At 34.3% G+C, this 27,706-nt stretch overlaps 1 protein-coding gene across 5 annotated transcripts in view; it reads right to left on the bottom strand.

Moving 5' to 3' along the window:
• The window catches only part of LOC138704930 (sec1 family domain-containing protein 2-like), a 115,812-nt gene that overhangs the window by 42,792 nt on the left and 45,314 nt on the right, over positions 1 to 27,706 (bottom strand). For all 5 annotated transcript variants that reach the window (XM_069833359.1, XM_069833356.1, XM_069833360.1 and 2 more), the window contains one exon: positions 14,111 to 14,183. In XM_069833359.1, coding sequence (XP_069689460.1) covers positions 14,111 to 14,183 — 73 coding nt within the window. The remainder of the gene's footprint in view (positions 1 to 14,110; positions 14,184 to 27,706) is intronic.

Raw genomic sequence — 27,706 nt, 5'->3', positions numbered from 1 at the left:
AAATCAGGCCTATGAGTCTTTGGAAAAAAAATACAAAGAAGCTGACACCACAGCAAACAGAGAAACTGTCACAAAATAATAAAAAGTAAAACAAATTCTCTGAGGTCTGTTTACCATAAAGAGACGGCTAAGTTAATGATAAAGATACTCCCAGGGAGTCTACAAATACTATGAATGATGAGTCTACTACATTTTGTGAAGAAATAGGACAAGGCAGATAAAGATAGGACAAGATATATGACAAAATTTACATCGTGTACACTTGAGATATTTAATTTCCTTTATTCTGGCAAGACAAACTGCAAACACTGACCAAAGTAGCACCTCCTCCATGATGGATTCTGTGGAACTGAGTGGAAAACAAGGTCCTGAAAACTACTCTTCCAAAGCAATGTGAGTGTCTGAAAGCATGAATCCAAAGATATTGGATTTAAGGAGACACTTGCCATGCAATAACTTGAAGCCAGTTTGAAGAAGGGGTGTAGCAATATTATAGATTTATAGCACAGGCTGCAGAAATGAGACTATCTGAAAGTCTGAATGGTCAACTCACTTCAAAACCTTATATCTGTAGTAGCTTTTCATACAATTAGGGCAAAGCACGAAATGAATGAAAGTAACGTCTATGTATATTTCTAAAAGAGATTGAGCACTGTAGCCACCAGTATAGCTTGGTCAGTTAAGACACTTGCCTGCCGATCTGGAGATGCGCTCGCATGTGGATTCGATTCCCACTTGGGCTGATTACCTGATTTGGTTTTTTCCGAGGTTTTCCCCAACCGTAAGGCAAATGCCAGGTAATCTATGGCGAATCCTCGGCCTCAACTCGCCAAATATCATCTCACTATCACCAAATCCATTGACGCTAAATAACCTCATAGCTGATACAGCATCATTAAATAACCAAGTAAAATTTAAAAAAATTGAGCACTGTAAAGATCTTATTTATTTTTTTATTCTGCCAACAACAGGAATAAATCCCACTTACAGTTGGCACAATTATAACAGCAAAAAAGAACAGTTTTAATAAATTTATTGAAAATATTAATTACAGAACTGATAGCACTAAAACATATAAATTTCTGAAGAATATTTCCAATACACGGAAAAATATTAGCCAACCTATTATTCATAACAACAAAACACTAACAGATAGTAGTGATATAGCAAACGCATTTAATAAACACTACTCAAACTCTTACAGATTACAACCCGATATAAAAAAACTGAAAAATTTATCAAAAGAGAATTACATAAAAATAATAAAACAATAATACTAGTACTATCAAAAAACCTGAAATATTTCATCAAAATTTTACTTCCAAAGAATTAAGTACAGCTATACAAAATTTAAAAACAAAGCAATCTCCTGGTCCCGACAACATTCATTCAGAATTTTTTAAACATCTGGGGGGAAAAATTCAAATCTGTACTTTTATCCATTTTCAATTTATCATGGAACACCTCAATTCCTGCAGCTTGGAAAAAAAGCAATCATTGTACCAATTCACAAAAAAGAGAAACCTGATCATGATGTTAATAGTTATCAACCAATAGCACTATTAAGCAGGGTAGCAAAAACTATGGAGTCAATGATCTTCAAAATCTTTTATTGCCAAGACAAGCCAGCTTTCGACAACTACACTCTACTAATGAACAAGTCATATGCCTTGGCCAGGAAATAAGAGACAGTCTTAACAAGAAAGAAGATACCATGGCAATATTTATTGACTTTCAATTAGCATATGACTCTGTTTGGAGAAACAAATTATTACTAAAGGTCCAGAAATTAGGTGTCTCCAGCAATATGTTCAGGTGGATATCAGAATTCCTTAGTCAAAGATTAATTGCTACTAAATTCAATAACTCACTTTCTAGTTACAGACAAACATATCGAGGTCTACTTTAGGGTGCTGTCCTCAGCACAACTTTATTCAATATTTATATAAATGACTTACCCTCCCTATTAGAGGAATCAAACATGAAAACAGCACTATTTGCATATGATATAGTTTTGTGGACTTCCGGATCTCACAGGCATAGAGACAAAATTCAAAATTCTGCTCTTAAAGCTTTAAATCAACTACATGAATGGAACACATCAAATTTGATGACACTCAATTTAAGCAAAAGTAACTACCAAATATTTTCACTTCGTAAAAAAGAAAGAGAATTCGATACCCAATACAATGGCCAACACCTTCCTAGGACTTATGAATCCAAATATCTTGGAGTTATTTTCGATAGTAAGTTAACATGGAGCAGCCATTTGAAATATATTTTTGAAAAAGCTCGTAGAAGATTTTCCCTTCTGAAAGGACTAGCAGGAAAGAAATGGGTGTGCTCTAGAAATAATTTGAACACTACATACAAAATGTTTATACAGCCAGTGCTGACATACTGCACAGAAATTTTAATTACTTCACCTTTCATAAACAAAACAGAACATGTTCAAAATCAAGCTCTCAGCTCATTACTGGTGGAATCCAATAGATTCTATGAGATTCCACACTAATATTAACAGCATCAAAATGACAATAGAAGAAAAAGCACTGATTCAATATGAAAAACTTATCATATTACCAGAAAACAACTGGCATTCATACAGTCCTCTCTGTAAATTAAAAACTCAAAAAAGTTTCATATCCATGGTTTAAGAATTAAAACAGAAAATCAACGTCCCGAATTAAAAAAAAAACTTACAAATTAAACCAAACCCTTTAACTCTATTAAATATAGAGTATAATCTAAATTTAAGAGAAGAAATACTGAAATCAGAAGTAAATACTGAAATAATGAAACAATTGTCTTTAGAGACAATTAATATTAAGTACCCTCCACAAAACTGGCTTCATTTATACACCGACTGATCCTTGATCTCCAGGGAACAAGGTGTTGGTGCAGGTGTTACGTGCTGTCTCTTCTCACTTTATAGATCTCTTGGATATGGAACAACAAGTTTTGACGGAGAAATCATTGCAATAAGTGAAAGTCTCAGGAATCTTCTATGCCACATCAATAAATTTAAGAATGCAGTTATACTGTCAGACTCCAAAGCAGCTATTCTATCAATAGTCTCTAAACACACACCTTCATCTCAAACAGCAGAAATAACTAAAATGATCTCTCAATTAATAACACTCAATAAAAGAATTGTATTCAAATGGATACCATCCCATTGTGGAATCCTGGGAAACGAGAATGTGGATGCTTTAGCAAAGAAGGGCAGCACTGCTACTTACAGACCTGTTACTAAATCTACGTATTACTCTGTGAAAAGATTTATTAAATATACATACTTAGATTTCGACAAACAAAATTTGATAACACAATCTCAAGGAAAAAAATGGAACTTCTGCATTATAATCCACAGTTAATTACCGATTTACCACGCAAATCGTCTATAGCTGCATTTAGATTGGCAACAGACCATTGGCCAAGCACCTGCATAGAATTGGAATACAGTATATCAGTCCCCTAACTACTCATTGTGCAACTCAAACCAAGAAATGCATTCGGAACACCTCAAAATCTGTGCTTCAGTGGCTGACCATGACAATATCTTTGAAAAATATTGGAGTGCAAGAGGTCAAAGGACATTATTGTCAAACATCTGGCATTAGAAAACAACAATAATTTTTTTTCGGAAAACGTATTGTTTGTCTTTCTTGTGTTAAATTTTATATTACCTTGTTAACATGTTTCAGCCTGCTATTGCCGTTATCAGAACTGGCTGTTAAACATCCAGTTCTGATGATGGCCAATAGCAGGCTGAAACATGTCAACAAGGTAATATAAAATTTAACACAAGAAAGACAAATAATACGTTTTCTGAAGTGATATAGTGTTAAAAGTTGTGTAATCAAGATGTATAACAATTTTATACAAGAATAACTGTCTTGTTAGTGGGTTATTTTATGGCACTTTATCAACTACTGTGGTTATCTAGCATCTGAATGATATGAAGGTGATGATGCCGGCAAAATAAATCCAGGGTCCAATGCCAAAAGTTATCCAGTATTTGCTCTTAATGGGTTGAGGGAAAAGTCCAGAGAAAAACTTCAACCAGGTAATTTGTCCCAACCAGGATTTGAACCTGGGCCTGCTTGTTTCATGGTCAGGCAAGCTAACTTACTCCACAGCAGTGGACAGAATAATTGTTATTCCACCAGTTTTCTATCAATTAAAGTTAGGCCTACATAATGAAATTCCTTTAATAATGAATTATAATATTAATCAAAGCACATATACTTTATTTATTTTCTTAAAACACATATATCAAAGCAAATACTTCGAATTTGTTTCTATATAAGGTAATTAACATTATTTTTACAGACAGGTGGCCACACAATTGAAAGCTATTCTAATTATTAAAGCATTATACAGTAAACGTAAAACATATTCATCCTTAAAATATAATTTTAATTACGAAAAATAAATTACTTTCATCTATGATGTCATTAATGAGGTTTTGAAACTTTAAATTGTATGTAAGGATTAAACCTACATTTTTAATAGAAAAAAAAAACATAGGTAAAATTTTCAGAATTCATACCGTATTGGACAATTGGTTGTAGAGATGTTCTATGAAAACATGAAATAGCATTTTCAACATTAAATGCAAAATTATTTACCATGAGTATACTCCAGGTTATGAGAGTGTGTATATCATATGATGCAATTAAACTTGTGACATAGCCTATACATTATTATCTGCAATAAAGACTAGTAATTACATGCTTTAACTGTTCAATTCATTCAAACATAACTTCCATATATCTTATTTCAGGTTTCATGTTATTCTTTTATTTCTATAACCAGTAACAATTAGTGAATATAAAACGTACATTAGCATTCTCAAGCAGTACAGAATAAAGTGTGTGTGTAATCTGATAGGAAACACTGGCGACACAGGTGCTTCAATGTTTAGCCTATCTATCTGCCCAATGTCTTTGGATCTGTTCTTGGAGAAAGAGCATGACTTGGTCATCACTGCTCTAAATTAAATGTAATATCTATCTTAAAATAACTTTGAATAATTTTTTTAAAAACTACATTAATAATGAATATATTTCTTTCAATTATCATATTATATGCTGTCATTATAGTAGTTTAAAATTGGTAGTTGCCACTAAGCACTAGAGTAAGCAAAGTATACAACAATTGTTTTAGAGGTTTGATAATTTATTCACTGTGGATGAGGTTATAAATTCCCATGAGGAATTTTACGGGCCAGGAACAGTAATCAGGTCAGTGGGAATAGTTTCTCCATTAGAAGCAGCTAATGTCGACTATGACAAAGATTCTGATTTATCCTTTCCAAGGACCCATCTACTATGCTAGGGTCTATATCTCTTCCAAATGGTGAATTTACTACCATCAAATCATTGATGGGACAAGTTACCTTGTTGAGATTTTTTCTCAAGCCATTAAGAGCAAATCCTGGGTAACTTTCAGCATTGGACTCTGAACTCATTTTGTTGGCATTATCACCTTAATTTCACTTAGACACTAGATAAACTTCGCAGTTGATAAAACATCGTAAAATAAACCAATTTAAAAATACCAGAATATGCTAAAGCATGTAACGAAAGAGGATTTCCTGGTCTTGATATTGAGCAAAATATAACAGAAACAGAGGTTAAAAAAGGAACACAACATATGGACTTCAAAACAGCTTCTAAAGTTGCAACTACATTTATGAATTATTTCAATGAATCTTGTGTCCTTCAATGATGCTGTTACTGCTTTAGGAACAGTGAAAAGTTCCATCATGACGTAAGTGAACAAATTATGGAACACTTATCATAGGCTGAGGACATGTTTATCCTTAGGAGCAAGCAGTGCAAAATAATTGAATTGTTTGTAAAATAATCGATGTTATTAAATGAACAAGGTAAGTCATTCCTGTAAAATTTTCTGGATTGGAGTTTGAAACGTAATAATACATTAGCATGCTTTTGCCCTAAGCAGCTAAAATTTCCTACAAATAATCTTACATTCTTCAAGAATATGTGTTATAAATTTGAGTAGTGTATTAAAGACTCGAACATGGCTTAACTATGATGTTATAAATTTCTTTTTTGAAATTTTTACGATTGAGGTATGTAGCGTATGTAAACCTAATGCTCTCTTCAGAAATGTTGAGGAGTTAGAGAAACTAAATTCAAAATTTTCTAAGCAAGATTATGTAGTTATAGGGGGTGTGCCTACTAATAGCCTGGATAACAATTATATAAAATTATTTCATTGTTAAAGGTGTCAACATAACTGAAAAGAGCAGTTATACTAATGTGGGATTCCTCAGTCTTTTCAGCAGATACAACAAATTGCATCTTTACAGGAGGGTCTGGAATGTGAATATATCGCTAGAATGGGCTCTGATGAAACCTCAGGCATCACACACTGATTTGACAGATGTAAGTCCTATGAGAAGGTATGGATATGCATCATATCAACTGCATCGACTGTGGAGCAAGGAGCATACAAAGTTGTAATATTCCTGTGTTAATGCTAGGGCTTATCCATTTTTTATGTTAAACCTTTCAGCAGTAAGATGCTTAAAACAAGTTCAATTAAATGATGAATACTATGAAGTTTCTAATATTGAATATTCTAAACATAGTAATTTAACTATTGCTATCAATATATTAGGAAAATAAAACAAAAAACTGAGGAGTTGATCACTGCTTTAAATAGCATCTCAAAATCAAAAACTTCATATATTATAAATGTCATTGATTTAAATCTATTATATTTTCAAATACAGCTTTGTTATTACTTAGTAAATAATTGGCATATTATAAATTGTAAGTCGTTTGCTACTGACTTATTTTCGAAGTCATAAAAGTAACTGTTATTCCGATGCATTCTTCCTGGAGTTTTTCAATTAATTCTGCTCGTACTTTTAAGCTTCACACTATATTAGACCTAAGAGACAATTGGTCAGTGTCTGAAACAGAATAATTTGTGAGAGCTGAGGGTTGTTACTCTCAGCTGGAAGAAGGCTTTGCGCAATTTTTTGCACCAAAAGATATCATTAGGGTGTTGTATTGTGTTACATTATTTGAAATGTGTCTTGATAATGGATTTACTCCTACAAGTAAGTTTTTAATTGGTTATGGGAGTTCCTGAATCTCAGGAAGAACAATTTTTCCAGGAGCGCAACATAATCCATTTCACTCATTATTCTATTTTTAATTGCATTTATTACATATTTGATCCATTTTACCTATTTGGATACCATTAAAATGAGCATAATCGATATTTAGATCGTAATGGAGTGATAACATACTATTACTGCGTATTAACTCCTGACTACACTCTCAAGTTCTAGTAATACGTTATCGTTCGTTAATTCTCTGAGAACTTTCTCTTTCCCTTGCCTGGTAAGTTCGAACTCTCTTATTGGCAACTCGCTCAAAGCATTCGAACTGCTAGAAATGCTGAAATGTTTACATTGTTATTTCGTAAATGATTCTCCCATTCTTCCTCACTTTTATTATGTCTCGGAATTTTGTTTTGCCTTTAGGCAGAAGTGTTTCGGTATAACTGAAAGTTTTGTTTTGGCATTTTCAAGTATACCACAAGCCTGTTTATCTGACACTAACGTATAGAACCTTTTTTCAGGGAATACTATCGGAAATTATTTATGTCCAACTTATACTTATCCATTAAATGAACATAACGCAAATCGAATTCAGTCCCACATGCACTATTGCTCCCCTATCAGGCAGAGGAGCCCGGATACTGTCTGTCATGATTCTAGGTAGAGCAAGGCATGACCATGTGGTGTCACCTACGCAGATTTTGTACAACTGGCACAAAGGCCTAGCACACGACAAACCATCTCCCACATGCTCGGCAGTCCATTTCTGTATCTTTGTAGGAGTGGTTATGTTGATGTTAGATTGCATATTTATTCTTCTGATTATGTTAGTGAAGTGTTTAGATTTAGGAGTGGTTGTGTTGACGTGAGATTGTGTGTTATTATTATGAATGTCTTAGCCTCCTGAGTCCTAAGACATTTGTTGTTTTATTTTTAAAGTTCAATATAATTCTATACTTAAAAAAAAAAGGTCACTAACATCAGGAAAAATGCTGAAAAAATTCTGCTGGTTACAGTAAGGGCACAAATGCAGGTATGTTACACTATACTTCGGGGCTCTGCTCATACATCTTATATCATAATCATGTATGAAGTATGATATGAGCCGTTCAGAGTAGAAGTGGTGTAAGTCAAAATTGGGTAATAAGGGTTAAAGTAAAAATTCTGTAAAATACAGCGCAAAGTAGCAATTAATATGTCCTTCGTTCTATCCACTGACTACTAATAGTTTAAATAAATTGAATATTAATTGCTACTTTGCGCTGTATTTTACAGAATGTTTACTTTAACCCTCATTACCCATTTTTGACTTACACCACTTCTGCTCTGAATGGCTCATATAGTATACTATCCTTTCAGGACTCAGAAGGTTAGTGAAGTGTTTAGATTTAGGAGTGGTTGTGTTGACAGAAGATTACGTGTTATTCTTCTGAATGTCCTAGTGAAGTGTTTAAATTTAGGACTGGTTGTGTTGATGTTAGATTGCATATTATTCTTCTGATTGTGTTATTGAAGTGTTTAAGTTTGCTTGTTCATTTGGCACCAAAGAAATTTGCATTAGAGCAAAGGATTTTCATGGTAGACTTATCTGAAAAACAGTAATTTCGGAAAGGTAAAAAGGCGACTTACAAGAATTTTCTAATGTTACCTTCCACATAGCAACACCATACGAAACTTCATTAAAAATTTAGAGAAACGGGGTCAATATTGAATAAAAGCAGGAAAAGACCATGGTGTATACTTAGTCTACTGAGGAAAAACTGGATGAAATAGAGGAAAGATTGCAACACACCCCTTAGGAATCTCTCTGTAGTCTCATGCAAGAACCTGGTATCTCTAAAACCACAGCATATGAATCCACTAAAATTCTTAAATCCTTATGAGATGTCAGAAGGACATCATTTCCAACCAATACTTCTTATAATCAAGAAGTTCAGTAATAATAAAACTGCTGAGCATGCAGAAGGCGGTTTGCCACATATTGCATGGTCCTCGTGCCGATCATGTGCTGTTCAGTGGACCTACATTATGTAAGCGAACACTCTGCAGTATACAGAACCTACAAAATGGGACACATTATTTATTATTGTCCAACCTACATTATAAAATAAGGTGAAACTTCGATATCTTCCACACCACACGCTGGAGGAAAAATGTACTTAAATCAATAAAATTAACCTCAGAATTATAACACATCACTCTTGAGACACAATGTGATCTCTGAGGAGAAGGTTATATACTCAATAGGTAACAGTTCTGTATAGCATACAATATTTCATATTGAATAATTATTGGGAAAGCAACGCCTTTAGGACGACTTGTGGCTTGTGTGCCACCCCAAACCCTGAACTCCACTCCTCTGAGCGCTAGACCTTATATACTTGGTCAGTTACAGCCTACTGTTATAAATAAAAACATTTAACAATAGGTACCTCAAATGTCATGTCATACAATACCAGATGAAACTATGACGTAATTACATAATTAAAATACGACTACTTGGTCCAGGGAGCATCCATTCTTGTGCAACAATAATTCGTTTAAAAGTTTCTAAATTAGTCTTGAACACATTTCTTAATAAATCACTCCAATATGAATATAGCCTGGATTGTGTACGAAGACAACTTTTTGTGTTGGCCCCATTGTGCATCACTGTTTACATAAATAAGAACAAATGAAAATTAACATGGTGCATAAATATTAGTTTAAGAAACAATGTGGGTAAATGATGAACACAGTAACACCTTTTCATGGTGCCGTACTTTGTAAAATGACTCGGTTAATCTATAAAATGAACAGCTCCAGTGAGCTCCATGGTAAAATACTAATTTTTACTCCACTTGTATTTTATTTTTGGTCCAGAAGAAATACTCATCTTTTACAACAATAATCATAAAAATACAATTATGTTAATGGACAAAAAAATAAAATGTAGTAAAAATTAGCTTTTATGTGGACCAAATAACGTTTAAGTGTAAAATACATTACTGTACCTCACCCAAACATCTAATGATGCAATAAAAATATGTACCAAAGATACTGAATAATTAATACTTAATATGTGCTGTGTGTATATTTGTAACATTATTCCATCTCTGACTTTCATTTGTTCATAAATAAGCGTAACGCAAATCAGACATCAAATTTTATTATGTTCAAATAGCATTACATTTAACTACAAATCGCTCATTCATCTTTAGTTTTGACAGTATATTAAAGTTTCTGTGCGTAAGGATCTGTTTTCGTCCTACCTTATGATGCATTTATGTCCAGTCCTCGATTCACTTAGGAGCTTCTGTAATGACGTAAAGTCTATGTTCATCTAGAGGAACTACACTTTCGAATGGTGGAAGAACTATCCAAATCAGTTAAATAGTTTCTGAGACTACCTCATACAAACATACAAATACTCTCTCTTTATAAATTAAATTAGTATAGATAAACACGTATGCACAGCACAGAATACAATGATATCCGTATAAAAGGGGTTGTTAAATGAATATCTTCTGATTGTTGTGCAAGGCCTCCTTAAACAAATGTAGAGTTATTTGTTTTCTCTTTATTACATGTATATTAGCCTGAGACAGCACTGACATAAAAAGCATTGTTATTTTAAAACTTATATATCTCGTTAAGTATCAGTTCTATCAAAATTTTGCAAAGAACAAAACTTGTTGAAAACATTTTTAAAGCAACTTTGGTTATGTAATATTCTCGTAAAAATTCAATAATAAGCGACATATTTCGATTTATTTACTTCAGGCCCCTTATAACCTCCATTTTAAAGAATGTATTTTTAATGTTACATAGCCTAAAACCTCAGTGGGAACAAACTTATTTTACAAATCAATTTTCATGGAAATCAGTTCAGCCATTATCAAGTGAAAAAGTAACAGACAGGCAGACAGTCAGACAGAGAATACAGACATATATATATATATATATATATATATATATATATATATATACACACATACATATATATATACATATATATATATATATATATATATATATATATATATATATATATATATATATATATATATATATAAACAAACATTTTAAAAATGCGATTTTCGATCTTAGGATAGTATTAATTATACATGTTTACACCAATTACTTTGTAAAAGCGAAAATTACCAGAAAAATGTTGATTACAGTTTTATTGTCAGTATAGGTAAATGAACATTATATGAAGCAACAGGAAATATTACAACTGTCTTTACATGGGTACATATTAGATTTTAATTTCTGTATACATGTCTTCTCAAAAGGGGATGCTTGTATTTTTATTAAAGATGATTCATTACTTAGTAAATCTAAAATATCTGATTTCTGTACTGATATTGAAATCTGTGGAATTCAAGTTTGTGGTCAGATATCAAATTTTATTATCTTGTGTGTATAGGGCACTGATAGACGATTAAAAAAAAAAGGTATAACCAACTTAGATTTATTAATGAAAAGACTTTACAAACCACATATGGAATTTGTGATATGTGGTTACATAAACATAGATTATCTCTCAAAAAGTTTCCATAAAAGTAAATTAAACTCACTTTTTGAAACTTAGGCTATAACCTTAGTTATATTAACTTAGAAGAAATCCTTTCATTTTCAATTATTTTAATATGTCCAAACCATCCAAATTATTCCTGTTGAGTCAAAGTCTTATTTTCAGGTTAAAATAACGAGATAAAAACTTTGAAGTTTACTTTTATCAAGGAGTAAATAACCTTTAAATTAAAGAATTAACACTTTACATCATGTAAAAAGGCAAAAACATGTTAGAGTTGTTCAATTTGCCTTTCCGAATAGTGCACCTCGCCATTCATCTCGCCATGCATCTTGCATTTTGCCTCAGCAGAACATAGTGAAGCAGTTCACCTCGCCATACTTTTCGCCATTTAATATGGTGGGAAAAATTCAATCAGCCACTTAGTTGCTTTCAGAGAACACAACGTAATAAACATTAATATATGGGTTGTAAGAAACACACCAGACTTGGTGAATTGTGTCACTTGTGTCAGCAGTTAAAGACATTTTCAGATAGATCGTACGAATATTTAATATTGTCTCAGTCAACTTTTAATTGTATCTCGACTCTAGCAGAATCTAAAAACCACATACATAAGTAACCATTTACTGCTGAAGAGAGGTTGGCAGTATCTCTCAGGTAACAATTATATCTAATAGGAATAATGTACTATAATTAAATTGTAGCAGTAGGGGTTGAAGATAAATATAAATAAGACGAAGACCATGGTCATAGGTCATAGGAAGAAAAATAAAGATAAAATTGCGAATTCGAAATGAGGCAATAGAGTAAGAGGAGAGCTTCAAATACTTGGGGTGTACTATAAGCAGTAACATGAGCTGCTGTCAAGAAATCAAAAGGAGGATAGCAATGACCAAGGAATAAAAAAAAGAAACATCTTCTGCAGACCTCTGGAAAAAGAACTAAGGAAGAGACTAGTGAAGTACTTTGTGTGGAGTGTGGCATTGTATGGGGCAGAAACATGTTCATTATGACGAAGTGAAGAGAAGTGAATAGCATTTGAAATATGGATATGGAACAGACTGGAACGTGTGAAGTGGCCAGACAGAAAAAGAAATGAAGCTGTATTGGAAAGAATGGGTGAAGAAAGAATGATGCTGAAACTGATCAGGAAGAGGAAAAGAGATTGGTTGGGTCACTGGCAGAGAAGAAACTGCCTACTGAAGGATGCACTGGAAGGAATGGTGAACAGGAGAAGAGTTTGTGGCAGAACAAGATATCAGATGATAGATGACATTAAGATATGTGAGTCACAGGAGGAGACAAAGAGAACGGCAGAAAATAGGAAAGATTGGAGAAAGCTGGGTTTGCAGTGAAAGGCATGCCCTTGGGCAAAACAGTAAATGAATGAATTAAATTGTATTATTTATCATTAGCAAAAAATTCCACTTTTCATTTTCATAATTTTCTGTCCAAAGAGAAGGTTTTTTACTACAAGCCCAGCATTTTCCAGTTTCCTATTTTTGACCTTCCTCTTGGTCTCCACATATAATTTAAAAATCTTAATGTTGTCTATCATTTGATACCTTCTTCTGTCCCGAACCTTTCTCCTGTTCACCATTCCTTCCAGTGCATCCTTAAATTTAAAAACTCACGATTAAATCGAAAACCTTAAGCAATGAAAACATTTTAAAAACAAATATTAAATCAGCACGATTATTTCTATGAGAATCCGCAGTTTTAACAGACAAAACTTTAGTCTCTCTGCATACGAAGTCCACCAGGCACTCCTTTAACTCCCCAAAATCGAAAACCTGTAAGGATTTTGAGTAGCAGTACTTTTGAAAGTAATTTACATTCTTTCTAAACATTTCTCTCACTTTGAACCAACCATCTAAAGTGAAAAATAAAAAAGTTTGTCGCTTATCAAGTTTTGCTTATTTTAAATGGATTACTTCGAAGTTAGTTTTTTTTTTCACTTCCCAAAAAAGATATTGATTTCGAATTTTTTCTATGCTTTCCTTAGACATTTATCTATGAATCCTAAAAATTACAGTGCGATTGATTATCATAAAAGCTACGACGTGATAATGTTTAAAGCAGTAAAGATAGCTCTCTGCTTGCTAAAGTCTTCACAGAGCCCTAGATACAATAATGACGTTACATTTCAACAACCACCCAAGGAGACCGCTAGTTTCAAGCAGCTGCATCCTGAAAATCAAATCAGTTTGATTCCCTCCGAATGGCGAGATGAGGTGAACGGCTTCAGCATATTTTTACCCATTATGTGTCATTGGTTTGATTCCTAATTGCCACACAGCGAGATGTGTGGCGAGGTGAACTACTCCAGCATGTTTTGATGCTAAGACTATGTCTCAATTCCTTTTTTTACCTCCTTTCTTCATCCTGATTTTACTACGTACCATTTTTCCATTCTAAATATGCTATTGTAAACAATTTCATTTTCGACATTGCAATGGTTTCAGAATGAAAATTCTTACCTGGGGACATATATCTGAAGTGGGATGTGCTAGACAGCCAGGGGCCAAGACAATATTTCCCACAGGAGAGGATCTGCAAAATCATAAAAGTTGTAGTGAATATTATTATTTTGAAAAAGAAACATCACTAATCTGATATATTATCTATAATATAACCAATGTTCATTTCAAACTACGTTATACTGACACACTTTTGAAAAAAATTCCTGAATTCATGTCTTTTTACATCAGCCTTTCTACATGAAATGTGTAATAACATATTAATCCAACAATAAATAAGACAAGGCTATTCTTTAAATTCCCATGCTGTTGACATGAATAATAGGTGGAATTCTTCTTTTTCTTCATCTAAACTCGTGTCCCTGGTTGTGGGGTCGAATATGAGATAACATCCTACATCTGTCACAGTCATCCCAGCTCTTCTATTCTACTATTTCTCGCCATGGTTTCCCTCTTTTTTCAACATCTCTCTTAATTTGATCTTCCCAATGAATAAGGAATTAAAATCAGAAGTCAAAGAAGCACTGGAGTGGCGACAAACAACTGGAGCTAATCAACTATAGCTAGGCAAAGAAACATTTCTAAGAGTGCAGAAACCAAGTGCTCCTACCAGTCATGCTGGAGTGGGCATTAAGTCATTTGTCATGAAACTGTTGAAGATTACGTGTCTGTTCCTGTGAAGTATGGTTTACTCTAGATAGTGTAATACAGAGCAGTGTATATTGGAGAGTACCGCATTCTTTTGATCCGGCAAATGCCGACGCGGCGGCATATTTACTCCTGCGGGGACTCACTACAACGCAAGACTTGCATAGGAACACAGGTTTCTAGTGTGATATTCCATTGCTGTCTTGAAGAATGCCGTGTTGTGCAGTTAATCAATGTGTACTCAATTGTTGTTATACAAAATTAGCATTAAGTCACAAACAAGACGAGGAATACTTCTCAACGACATAATATTTTCACTGTGGACTAAAGCAAGGAGATGCACTGTCACTTTTACTTCTTAACTTTGCTCTAGAATATGCCATTAGGAAAATTCAGGATACAGAGAGGGTTTGGATTTGAACAGGTTACAGCTTCTTGTCTATGCGGATGACGTGAATATGCTAGGAGAAAATCCACAAACGATTAGGGAAAACACGGGAATTTTACTTGAAGCAAGTAAAGTGATAGGTTTGGAAGTAAATCTCGAAAAGACAAAGTATATGATTATGTCTCGTGACCAGAATATTATACGAACTGGAAATATAAAAATTGGAAATTTATCCTTCGAAGAGGTAGAAAAATTCAAATATTTTGGAGCATCAGTAACAAATATAAATGACACTCGGGAGGAAATGAAACGCAGAATAAATATGAGAAATGTTTGTTATTCGGCTGAGAAGATTTTGTCATCTAGTCTGCTATCAAAAAAACTGAACGTTAGAATTTATAAAACAGTTATATTATCTATTATGTATGGTTGTGAAACTTAGACTCTCACTTTGAGAGGGGAACAGGATTAACCCTTCGCTAGGCATGTGAGGTCTTTTGAGACCCCATGACCCATTTGCCAATACACGTAACATTTTTAACGTGTTCAGCGGAGGGTTAAGAGTGTATGAAAATAAGGTAATTAGGAAAATATTTGGGACTAAGAGGGATGAAATCACAGGAGAATGGAGAAAGTTACACAACACAGAACTGCACGCATTGTATTCTTCACCTGACATAATTAGGAACATTAAATTCAGACGTTTGAGATGGGCAGGACTTGTAGCACGTATGGGCGAATCCAGAAATACGTATAGGGTGTTAGTTGGGAAGCCGGAGGAAAAAAGAAATTTGGAAAGACCGTAGATGGGAGGATAATATTAAAATGGATTTGAGAGAGGTGGGATATGATGATAGAAACTGGATTAATCTTGCACAGGATAGGGACCGATGGCGGTCTTATGTGAGGGCGGCAATGAGCCTTCGGGATCCTTAAAAGCCATAAGTAAGTAATGACAAAATATTTATAATTGAAAACATCAAGGTGGGCAAAAGGGGAACGTTGGAAGCCATCCCAAATTGGTATAATATTGGTAACAAAAACAGTTCTTGATTTTCAAGAAAATTGTCTTAATAAAGCGAACTTCAAATATCTTATGCCAGACAGATGCATGCAAGATGCGTTAGAAAATTTATTTTCTACTGTCCGTTCCATAAATCCAATCCCAGATGCAAAATAATTGAAAACTGCATTACGATTTCTCAGTTTTCTAAAAAACGAAGCATGGAAATTACGCAGTTTGCGATTCTGAACAATTACTTGATTTCTAGGTACAGATGTAAGTAAATCCGAAACAGAAAGGTCTAGTGAAGTTGAATGTTAGTAAAAGGAAATTGATATAGGATAAATTGTAATTTAACTGAAAATATAAATAGTGACTTGAGTGAACAACAAGCTCTTTACTATTTGTTGGAATCAGTTTTGTTCAAAATAAAACAAAATAAATTATATAGTATTTGTGAAAACTGTTTTTCATCTCTAATAACTGATAACAGAGATGAATCTATAAATTTTATTAGCACATTAATGACTCTCAAGTCGTGTAAGGTAATGTCGCTTGTATACCCTTGTAAATTCGTATTTGATATAATACTACATGCAGAAAAATGTGAAACGTTGGTAGAAAATGAGTCGAAATTAAGGGATTTGAAATCTTTATTCATTAACACTTCAACTCATGCGTTCCCAACATGTTATAATATTTTTGAAAACGTCTTATCACTGTATTTTAGGACCAGAATATATTTATTGTTAAGAAAATTGTCTGTTATAGCAAATGCACTACAACAATCTGCTAAATGTGGCAGTCGAAGTGTTGGTATGGGAATTGCAGTAGAAAATTGCTGATGTTATCCCTATTGAAATGGACATAACATAAATAATAAAGTGTTATCTCTAATGAGTCATTTCACTATGACAATAATGTTTATTAATCCTTGTCTCCTGTATTCAATAAACCACAACAACATGTATGATATCGCCTTTAATGACCTTCTTTCTAGCATTACTGCTTGTGCTTCTGTGTCACGCAAGGAGTAAATATGGCGGCCGCCGCCGAGAATGAGGTACTCTCTAATATACACTGCTCTGGTGTAATATAGCATTGTTGTATTAGTATTCAGTCTTGAAGTGTACCTTTCTGTCATGCCTCTTATTATCATTTAATAGACGTGAAAGTATGACATCATGTGTAAGTAGAAACAGAAGTACTATGTTTAGTCTGTTGTCATTCTATACTGTATGCTTATGACACACTTCTTATTACATAAACAGAAGATGATCTACAATGCTGTTAAGCAAATTCAGTCAATGCAACGAAGTACAACATGCAAATTTCTATAAGACCAAATCAATGGTATTATGTAAGGTGACATATCATGTTAAGCTGAAAAAGAAGGTAAAATTATAGAACATAGACATTTAAATACTTACGTATAGAGGTCAAAAGTAACAACAGAATCACAGATGTCATCTACTGAACAAATATTGATTGTAAACAAAACATCTGGATGTTTAAAGAGTACAATTTGGAAAAATGAAAATTAAAAACGTATAAATCTATCATCATAAGACCAGTATTAACTTTTGAAACTTTTGACTGTAAATGCCGAATGAAGAAGAAGAAGAAGAAGAAGAAGAAGAAGAAGAAGAAGAAGAAGAAGAAGAAAAACCAGACACGAAAGTTGTAAAAAAAATCCATATGGAAATCTTTAAGAGACAAAATTCATAGTTCTGTTATTAGGGAGGTATATAAAAACGAACCAATAAACCTCTGAATTAGTGACAGAAGACTGAATTGGGACGAACACATAATGGACAACGACAAAAGATCAGTGATGAGATTATGTAACAATATCTAAACAAAGACTCAGAAAAGTTGTAGCTGCGATGAAAGAATGTCATCATACCTCAAAACTGAAGTGAATGGACATGCAACAATCTATCACTAACAGGCTTAAAGGAAGAAAAAATAAATAATTACAGTTTCAATATGATTGTAGTTTTCACAGTTCAGTTAAAACAATTACATTGGTTTAAAAAATATATTAATAGTTACAGACAGGGGCGGCTTTCGAAAGGCGGCTGCGGAGCTGCAGCACCCTCAGACATTTGTGGCTCTTGTCTCGTTTTATGTTGTGAAATACATTTATTAAACAGTCTCTATTTAGCGGCTCGAATTTTTTTTAAAATTTCGCTCTCATTGACATGCATGCAATCATTAGTGAAGTCACTTCCTCCACTGGTGCTGCCTGAGCGAAACCAGAGACAAGGACTATGGGTGAAGCACTTCCTCCCCTGGAGCTGCCAGTCTCGTCTCGGATGCTTTGAGCGTTAGTTTTAACCCTCCCCCTGCTGCCCCTTGCCATGAATCCAGAATTTCCAGGCGCTGCAAAATTTGCAGCAGTTTGTCAGTAGTGCGCAGTTTTAAATACATTTTCTTTAATGTTATGAATATAACAAGTGCAACAATGTTTAATTCTGTACAATATTTACAGTCTATTCAGTTCAGTACCTCAACAATTCAGGAGAAATTTGAAATTAAGTGCTCGTCAGTTGAATCTCATAATGGAAAGAGCTGCTAAACAAAATACAAAGGCTCGCATATTTTTTGCTAATTTATCCAGTATCCCTGCTTTCTTCTCTCGATCTCCACACAGTCCGTATTAGATTAATGTGTTTCAAAGACAATTCCATCAGCTGGGGCAACAAGATGGAGTTTTAAAATAAGAACAGTAAATGTTGTTCATGAGAAGAAGGAGCCATTGCTAGAATGCTTTCAAACCATAATGGAATCTGAAACTAACATCACAATAATTGAGGCAAGCGCCCTGGTGCATACTCTTGAAGATCCTGAATTCAATTTCTGGCTCAGTTTTTTTCATTTATTGGTGTATCATGTAGATATATTATACGATCAACTACAACATCGCCAGTTAGATATTTCTAAGGTTCAAATCTGCATATAAAAAATTAAATTATGGATTATTTAACGACACTCGCAACTGCAGGGGTTATATCACCATCGCCGGTATGCCGGAATTTCGTCCTGCAGGATTCTTTTAAATGCCAGTAATCTACTGACATGAGCCTGTCTCATTTAAACACACTTAAATCCCATCGACCTGGGCCAGAATCGAACCTGCAACCGACTATACTACCGAGGCCAACTCTGCATATCAAGCTTTGTTAATGCCACACAGACAATACGGAACAGTGTGCAGTAATGCTGAACAGCGAGATCTGTGAAAATGAAAACCCTAAAAAGCGTTGTAAGGTCGAATGGATTCAGACAATGGTTGCGGCAGCCAAGGATGTGTGTGACCTCATTATCACACAAGCTAACACCGAATTCCAGTTCATAGATCATCTGATATTATCTTCTCTTCTGTGTCAAGAAAAATTTGAATGCTACAAAAGCTCATTTCCTGAAAATGACCTAAATGTATGTGTGAGGCTTTTTCCAATGTTCGATAAAGGCAAACTAAAAGCGGAACTCACTGTGTTGTATCAGAGACAAGAATTCAGAAATATCAGTGACGCAATCAAGCTCTTGCAGTTTCTTCTATCTGAGAACTTGCAGGCCTCATTTTCAGAAGTTGTGAAACTACTACGCATAGCTATCACCATACCAATGACAACTTCTGAACCAGAACATTGCTTTTCGTGTTTGAAGAGAGTAAAATACTACCTTAGAAATATGACGAGAGAAGAGAGACTGACCGCATTAGCTATGTTTTCCATTGTAAAGACTACGTTAAACTACATATCGGATTTTAATAAGATGATTCAAAAGTTTGCAACCTACAAGACAAGGCACATGGAACTAATCTTTAATAAGGTAAGTTGCATAGTTTATTTTTGTATGCAGCCCCCCTGAATTCAATACCCACGAGCCGCCACTGGTTACAGATAATAGTAATACCTGTTATCATTATCACTTACTTGCTGGAAGAAACCATTTATATACGATTTACCAATAACACACTGTTTCGAATATTAATGACTGCATGAAAACTTGTTCACCTTTTTTGTAACACCTATCAGTTGTGATTTGTAACTTGTAAGAAGAAAGAAAATTAAGCTCATGGATGGTTAAGCTATGAGATTGGGCAGTTCTTTATGCATTGTTCTGGATTTAAATCCTGGAAGATATATAAAGACATAATATTGAATTCTTTTGTTTGTAACATGTTATTTTGGAAATCTAAGTAATGATGTAAATTACACAGTATAAAATGAATGTGTGGAAGATTGAATGTGTTCTTGCAAACTGGGCAATTTACTCATGATGGGTTAAGAAAAACTTGAACGAAGGAGGCAATGAACTGTTATACTTTCTGAAAGAATTAATTTTGTCAATTACTAGGCTACTTGATTTCCACTGACTTCAGATGTGCAAAGCTAAAACCTTAATAAATTTTGCTAGCCTCGCAACAATGAATTACATTCCTAAAGATCATGATTAATGGAGGAATTTTCATATCAGTACTATTTTCAAATATAAAAAGCACTGTTGGAAGTTACACAGAAGAAACTTCTGGGCCTGAAAGAATTAAATGTAGGTAATGCTACCATATTCAGAATCTTGAAAGGACACAAAATCATATGTGTAAACTAACATTTTGCAGAAACTTGTATCAGTATATTATAAACTATGATTTTCAAGCTAAATATAAATGTAGTTTTTAAATAATAAACAAGACTTTCTAGTGTATCAATTCTAATAGGAATACATTTCAACACAAATGGTAAATATTTAAACCTGAATTATATTTTAATAGTTACAGTACAATAAAAATAGTTCTTTATTTATTATGTAGTAGCAATATTTTTTAAAATGGCCTGCATTTTTTGCTGGACAGGAACACTTTATAATGGTCTTTTTACTTCAGTATTTTCAAATTGTGTGAAACTCATGACAGCCTATCTCAGTGATTCAATACATGTATTATCAGCTCTTTCTAACAATAATACTGATTTTATTTTTTAGTCCTCATTTAAAAGCAACACTTCTCTTCTTACAGGAATATTATAAAACATATTTGATCTCTATAATAAATTATTTCTAAGTTACAACAGTGTTTTCATTTCCAAACTAGCTAGTCCCAACTGTAAAAAATATTTAAAGCGAATTTTATTTAAACAAAAACCACAATGATGGGGAAGTTTAAAACCAATACTGATTACATATTAGGCTTCACCCCAGCATACTCCCAGGGACGTCACTAGGGGGTGAGAAAGGGTGCGCAAGCGCCCCATAAAAAATCGGAGCACCCCTTTCTGCACCCCAAAGGACATTTAAAGCCATGATTTGAGCAATTTATTAACCCTTTCTTACCTATAGATACCATATGGCAATAATTAACTTTATAGCATTTATATACTTGTGTGTTACATATGAAGGTAAATTTTGCTGGATAACTTCTATTTCAATACATTTTCATCAATATAGTTTTGTTTCAAATGTTGCCACTCCCATAACTTGGTCACTGAATTGGTCCTAATACAGCTATTTGTTTCAACATGGATTGCTTGTAAATTTAATTTGGGTTAGAAAGGGTTAAAAAACAACTGTGCATAAGTTATTTTGCAGAACAAAACCAAACCTAATCCTGTAAGACTGTAAAACAAATTTCATTAAACGTGAGAAATAAAAACTAGCCATTATTCAAACTGTACACAACATTTGACATTTTACACGATTCACAGTTAAACGCAAATCAACGTTAATCTTGTTTTATTCGTTAAATAGCGTTATCTGCTTGAACGTCGTTATCATTACTATGTATTGGTGCAATGCAGTCGACTCGACAATGAACATTCTCGGATGTCGGACTCATTATTGGTAAGCTTATAGGCTATATTAATTATTTTTCAATATATTTAACATTTTTATTAAATGAAATTAACATGATTATAATCTACGTAGAACAACACGACTATTTATGAAGTTTCAGAAAGATTGAATTAATTTGAATTTTCATATGACGTCATATTATTGTTAAGTTGTGTTACGAACTGAGTGCATATCACAACAATAATGTACCTATAAGGAAATCTTTCATCAGTGCGACAGTGCTTAGCCTCCAAGTAACTAGAAGCCTACTCACTAGTAACATACCTTATGTAAACAGTGTCGGCGCTGCGATGCAAGATTTCTCCGCTTGAAGCGCCACAAGCAAACCTCATTTCATGAAGACCTCTTATGGAAGCAGAGTAGAAGATGACACGTTTGCGAATTATTCTTCTTTACCACTTCCGAGTCCATCTGATTCTTGACGTCGAGAATTATAGTTCATGTCTTAATCTTTATTTTACAATGATAACAAAACTGTTTTGTTCATATTAATATATTATAAATATTGTAATGAAGATACGAAGTGCGCGAGTTGTCCACTGAGCCTAATTAATAGGAATTGTCTTAACACTTTTCCTGGAGAGCTTCTTCTCTGAATTTTCCTTTCTTTTCGCAACATAGTCCCTGCGAAACTGGTCCGTCAAATTGTTGGTGAAATTAGTAATATATGGTCGCAGGAATTTTTGCAATATTAATTTGCTCAATATCTCTTAATGAACATCTTTACCACACTGCAAAACCGGATTACGACTCATATAAGGCAATAACAAATCTGACAGTGTACGTAATATTCTTGGTTGACCAATCATTGATTTCAGAGCCTCATCAACTACACGTTCCAGTCTTGTTAGGAGCATTACGAATATGGGTTTCGGATATCGTAAACCACCCCTATCTTTACCTTTCATTAGGGCCATTATTGGAGAATGAGATTGTGCACTACTGACTCTGTTCACACAGTCGTCGCATTGTATATTTTCTTCGACGACACATACCAAATATCCTCCGATATAAGCAGCAGCAGCAGTTGTCATTGAAACAGAAGGCAATTCTGTTGGCTCTTCTTCCATATATTTCAATTGTGCAAGCATTTGTGAATTTAATACTGGAACACAGACATCCTGGATTTCCTCATTTACTGACTTACGTGTGGATGGCATCCAACTACTACAGGCGGAATCAGGTCTTACATTTCCAGAAAATGATGAACTAACAAGGCCAGTTACTAAAATTTTGTGGAGCGCCTGAGTAACACTTGCTGCGTTTGTTTGATCGTTACTGCCTGCAAGCTGCCTGATACAACTAAACAGACTTTCTATTTCGTCAGAAGAAAATTTCCGTGTGAGTACAAAATGGAAACCATTCTGCAGAAGGTACTTAATGCACTCAACAGCAGATTTGGTTGTGAGACAAGCTGCTTCAAATGTTTCACTGCTAATGAACTCAGCCTTTCTAGTTACTGACTTCTCCCACCATTCCAAATACGGTATGAAGTCATTTTCCAACCAGAAGAGTCTTGTGTCATCAACCGAAAAAAAATGCATTGCATTAATAGGAACTCGATCGTTCCTTCTGCATTTTTAAATTCGGAAATTCCGAATTCAGGTCCATGCTTCTTCAAAAATTCAAGAGCAGATATCATATCTGTAGAGAATATATCTACTGCCCTGCCCACGTGCATTTTCTCGAAATTAGTAGGATACACATGCTTGTGTGTAAGGCGCCTAACTAATTTCAAGTTTTTTTCTCTCTGCAGTTCGTAGAGCCTCCTAACAAACCAGCCAGTGACAGGTTTCCCACAATTACTCAGCTCTCTTTTTACGTCCAGTAAAGCATTTCTCAGATTCTTCAGGATATGACATTGGTCATAAGACAGAAAAACGTGACGAGAACTGTCCAGTGGGTGTGGCACTACAGGTTGGGGGGGGGGGGCGTTACCACTTGACAGAATCCGGAACAGCTTTACATTTGTGGCATGGTTGTCTGCTACAATCCGTAAAACAACAAGCGATGCATTTTCAACTTTTTCAATTACTTTAATTGTCAGTTGATGCAGCTCCTCTGCTTTCACGTCTTTTGTGAAGAAATAAGCAACCGGTATCTTGAAATGGGAAGCTAAGCCAACAAACACAAAACACAACAATTTTGTTGCAATCACTTTTCCCAAGCCAAGGTTATTTTCAAGCCCATTCATTGAAACCAGTCCCAGAACTTCATCTGTCGCTTTACAATACATTGAGCGTGGTTGTATAGCCATTTCGTCTAATATAATGGAGCCACATATATTTATTCCTTCCGAACATTTTGCTTCCGCGTGTAGCCTCTTTTCAATTAGACTCGACACCATTACACCAGTAGTACTACCAACATACCTCTTTAAAGTAGATTTTGATGGCAAGGTTAATATATGTGCATTTCTTACAAATTTAAATCCTGCCGGTGATTTGCTTTGGCACAAAATACAATATCTTATAGTTGCGTCGCTCCAGCGAGGTTTAATATGGGAGAAGACTCTCAGCTGCTCCAATAAAAACATTGCCTTAATATTTTCTTCTTCACTTGCACTTTCAATTTTATTGATGTTATAGTGAGCAACCTTTTCTTCTAATTCTTTAACTCTGTCTTTGAGCTTCTTCTGCTCTTTTTGTAGAGCAGATATCTTTTGTTTCGCACGCTGACGAAACCTTTGCAGCGTTTGCAGTTTCCTATTTTGCAACGAAATACTGCGTCCATTTATCTTTAACTTTGTTTGAACTCCAATGTCATTTTTAAGCTGATGTGAAGTATGGCTGTATTGGCAGGATTCGTTATTCATATTTCCATGATCTTCATCAAGATTATCATGGTTACTAGATTTTAAACATTTTGTTTCAGCTCTTACGATTACTCTTCTCGGTTCATTCAATTTAATTCTTTTACTTGGAGGGTAATCTTGAAAAACACTAGGAAGTGTATCGGGCTTCAATTTCTTTATCTTCAGACCAGTTTTATAGTCCGTGGCAAGAAAATGATTACTGCATACCACAGAATGATCATTAGGCTGCCATAATTTATCCTTCGTATCACCTACATAAGAGATAAAATGAAAACTATTTAGATAGGAACTGAATATAAACATTTAAAATATTTCTTTCAGGAACGTACATACCTTGTCTGCTTATTGTTTTAATCCATAGTTGTCTAGTGGAATCTTGACTAGGGTATTCATGAAAACTAACGCCAGGAGCTTTATTACGGGATCCCTGTTTACAAAATGGCACGCAGCAATATACCTTTTTTCACAATACACTACTAAATGCACAAGGAACTACAGCATATTACCCGCTTTCGTCATGTACACATACAATATCTATATATAAATAATACTGTAGCAGAAGCGGGCACAAACTGCGCGAGGTAGAGTCACTGTATGTGAGGTTGTCTTGCAGCGCCTCTATCGGTTGCTTTTAGGGCGAGCGAGCAGACAAGTGTTTACTGCTAGTGAGAGGGCTTTAAATCTCTTTGGAAGCTAAGGACAGTGCAATATACAGTTGACTTCTAACATAGTGAGTGTGTTCTTACGAGCTACCAGTTTAAATAATATTTTGTTCATAATTATAAGATATTAAGAGATTTGGTTGTAAAAAGGCAAATTCTACAGTCTGTTATAATGTCTACCGGGCAAAAACGTAATATTTCGGACTTTTTTTTTAAATTACGCAGAAACAAAGAAAAGTAAGTAAAGATGAAGATGTTACAATAGAATTTGAAAGTGAAGCGAAAGCGTGTGATGTACTCGCACTTAATGAAGGTGAAAAGGGCTTTCCCCTAGATACAGCTATAGTTTCCGATGGTCCTCAATAGTTCGTGTTAAATGAATACCCGAAAAGAATGTTTGGGAAGAAGGAGAAAAGAAGTTTTCAATCTGAATGGTTTAAAACTTTCGCCTGGCTGGAGTATAGTGTTTCCCAAGATGCTGCATTTTGTTTCGTGTGCCGTTTCTTTTCGACTGAGAGTGGTCGTTGTTCGTCTCTAACAACGAAGGGCAGATATAACAACTGGAAAAAAGCACTTTCCACCGACACAGGGATAGAAAATCATGAAAATGTTGAATCACATAAGAAAAGTTGTGCTATATGGGAAGAATACTGACGCACGAAAATAAGAGATCCAGAAACATCAATTGGGATCTTGATAAGCGAAGCATACGCAATTAAGGTGCGAGAAAATCGTATGTATGTTGGACAAATAATAGAAATCCTCAGGTTTACTGCTGTACAAGGTATTGCTCAGAGAGGCAACAATGAAACCCAAGATAGTGAAAACCGCGGAAATTTCTTAGAGTTACTACAGCTAATATCTAAAAACAATCTCATTGTAGAAAACAAACTAAAAGAAGGGCCAAAAAATGCTAAGTATACTCATCCACCAATTCAGAATGAAATCTTAAATGTCCTTCCTAGTGCTACTCTTGAAGTTGTAAGCAAACAAATAAATGGCGCTATTTATTTTGTTATTATGGTAGACGAAACTAAAGATGTAAGTAAAATTGAACAGTTATCTGTCGTCGTTCGTTTTTATCTAAATAACAAAGTTCATGACGCTTTTTAGGTTTTAGACCAGCTAACTTGTTGGATGCCACTTCACTTCTAACTTACATAAAAGAAACATTGAGTAAGTGTAGTATAAATATGCAAAAATGTATTGCACAAACTTATGATGATGCCTGCAGTGTAATGAAAGTATCAGTTAGTGGTGTACAAACTCTATTTAGAAAAGATGTACCTCAAACAATTTATACCCATTGCGTAAATCATAGACTTAATCTCGTTATTGTTGATGTTTGTAAAAATGTTGAAAATGCCAATAGCTTTTTCTCATTGCTACAAAAGTTGTATGTTTTTATTTCAGGATCAGCCACGCATTCCCTTTTCATTAATGTTCAGCATGAAATGAGAAAATCTGTTATATAACTGAAAGCTCTGAGTGAGACAAGGTGGATTTGCCAAGCAGCAGCCTGCGAAGCTACGAAGAAAACGTTGCCTGCCATTATTGTCACTCTTCACAGACTAGTGGAAGATAGAGGAAGAGGAAATTGATCACAAGAGGCTTACAGGTTACTTAATTCAACAGACATGGAATTTTTAGTTCATTTGTGCGTATTTCGTGCCTGTTGAAAGATATAAAAATTGTGTATGATGTTCTATAGTGTAAAGATTGTGACATTAGTAGTGCATACACTTTGATTGAAAGCACTATTGATCGCCATAAGATCCTATGAAACTGTAGGGAGGATTTTAGAAAAATATGGCTAGAAGCTTGTTTACTGAAAGAAGAAAATGTAATTCAAGACAGCAGGTGTGGAAAGTCATGCCATCTTCCTGAACACTTGGAAAAATTTGTTTATGTAAAGCATTTTCATAAAGAGAAACTTGAGTCATGAAGATGATTACTATGCACATACCTTTCTGCCAATTCTTGATAAAATTTTAAATGAATTGGAACGCAGATTTTCTGAACATAGCTCAATCATTAAAGGCATGAAGTGTTTGCAACCTGGATCTAAGAATTTCTTTGATGTGAAACAAATACGCCCCTTAGTGCATTATTATGGATGTGATGAACAAAGTGTGGAAGCCGAAGTAGAACTAATCCCTAAAACAACTGAACATTATGAGAATGAACATTATGTCACTATTGACAACATTTTAAAATTTGTTAA

Source organism: Periplaneta americana, chromosome 8 (genome assembly GCF_040183065.1).
Source record: "Periplaneta americana isolate PAMFEO1 chromosome 8, P.americana_PAMFEO1_priV1, whole genome shotgun sequence".
Taxonomy (NCBI): Eukaryota; Metazoa; Arthropoda; class Insecta; order Blattodea; family Blattidae; genus Periplaneta; species Periplaneta americana.
The sequence above is the reverse complement of the archived record's forward strand: the minus strand, read 5'-3'. Positions and strand labels throughout refer to the sequence as shown.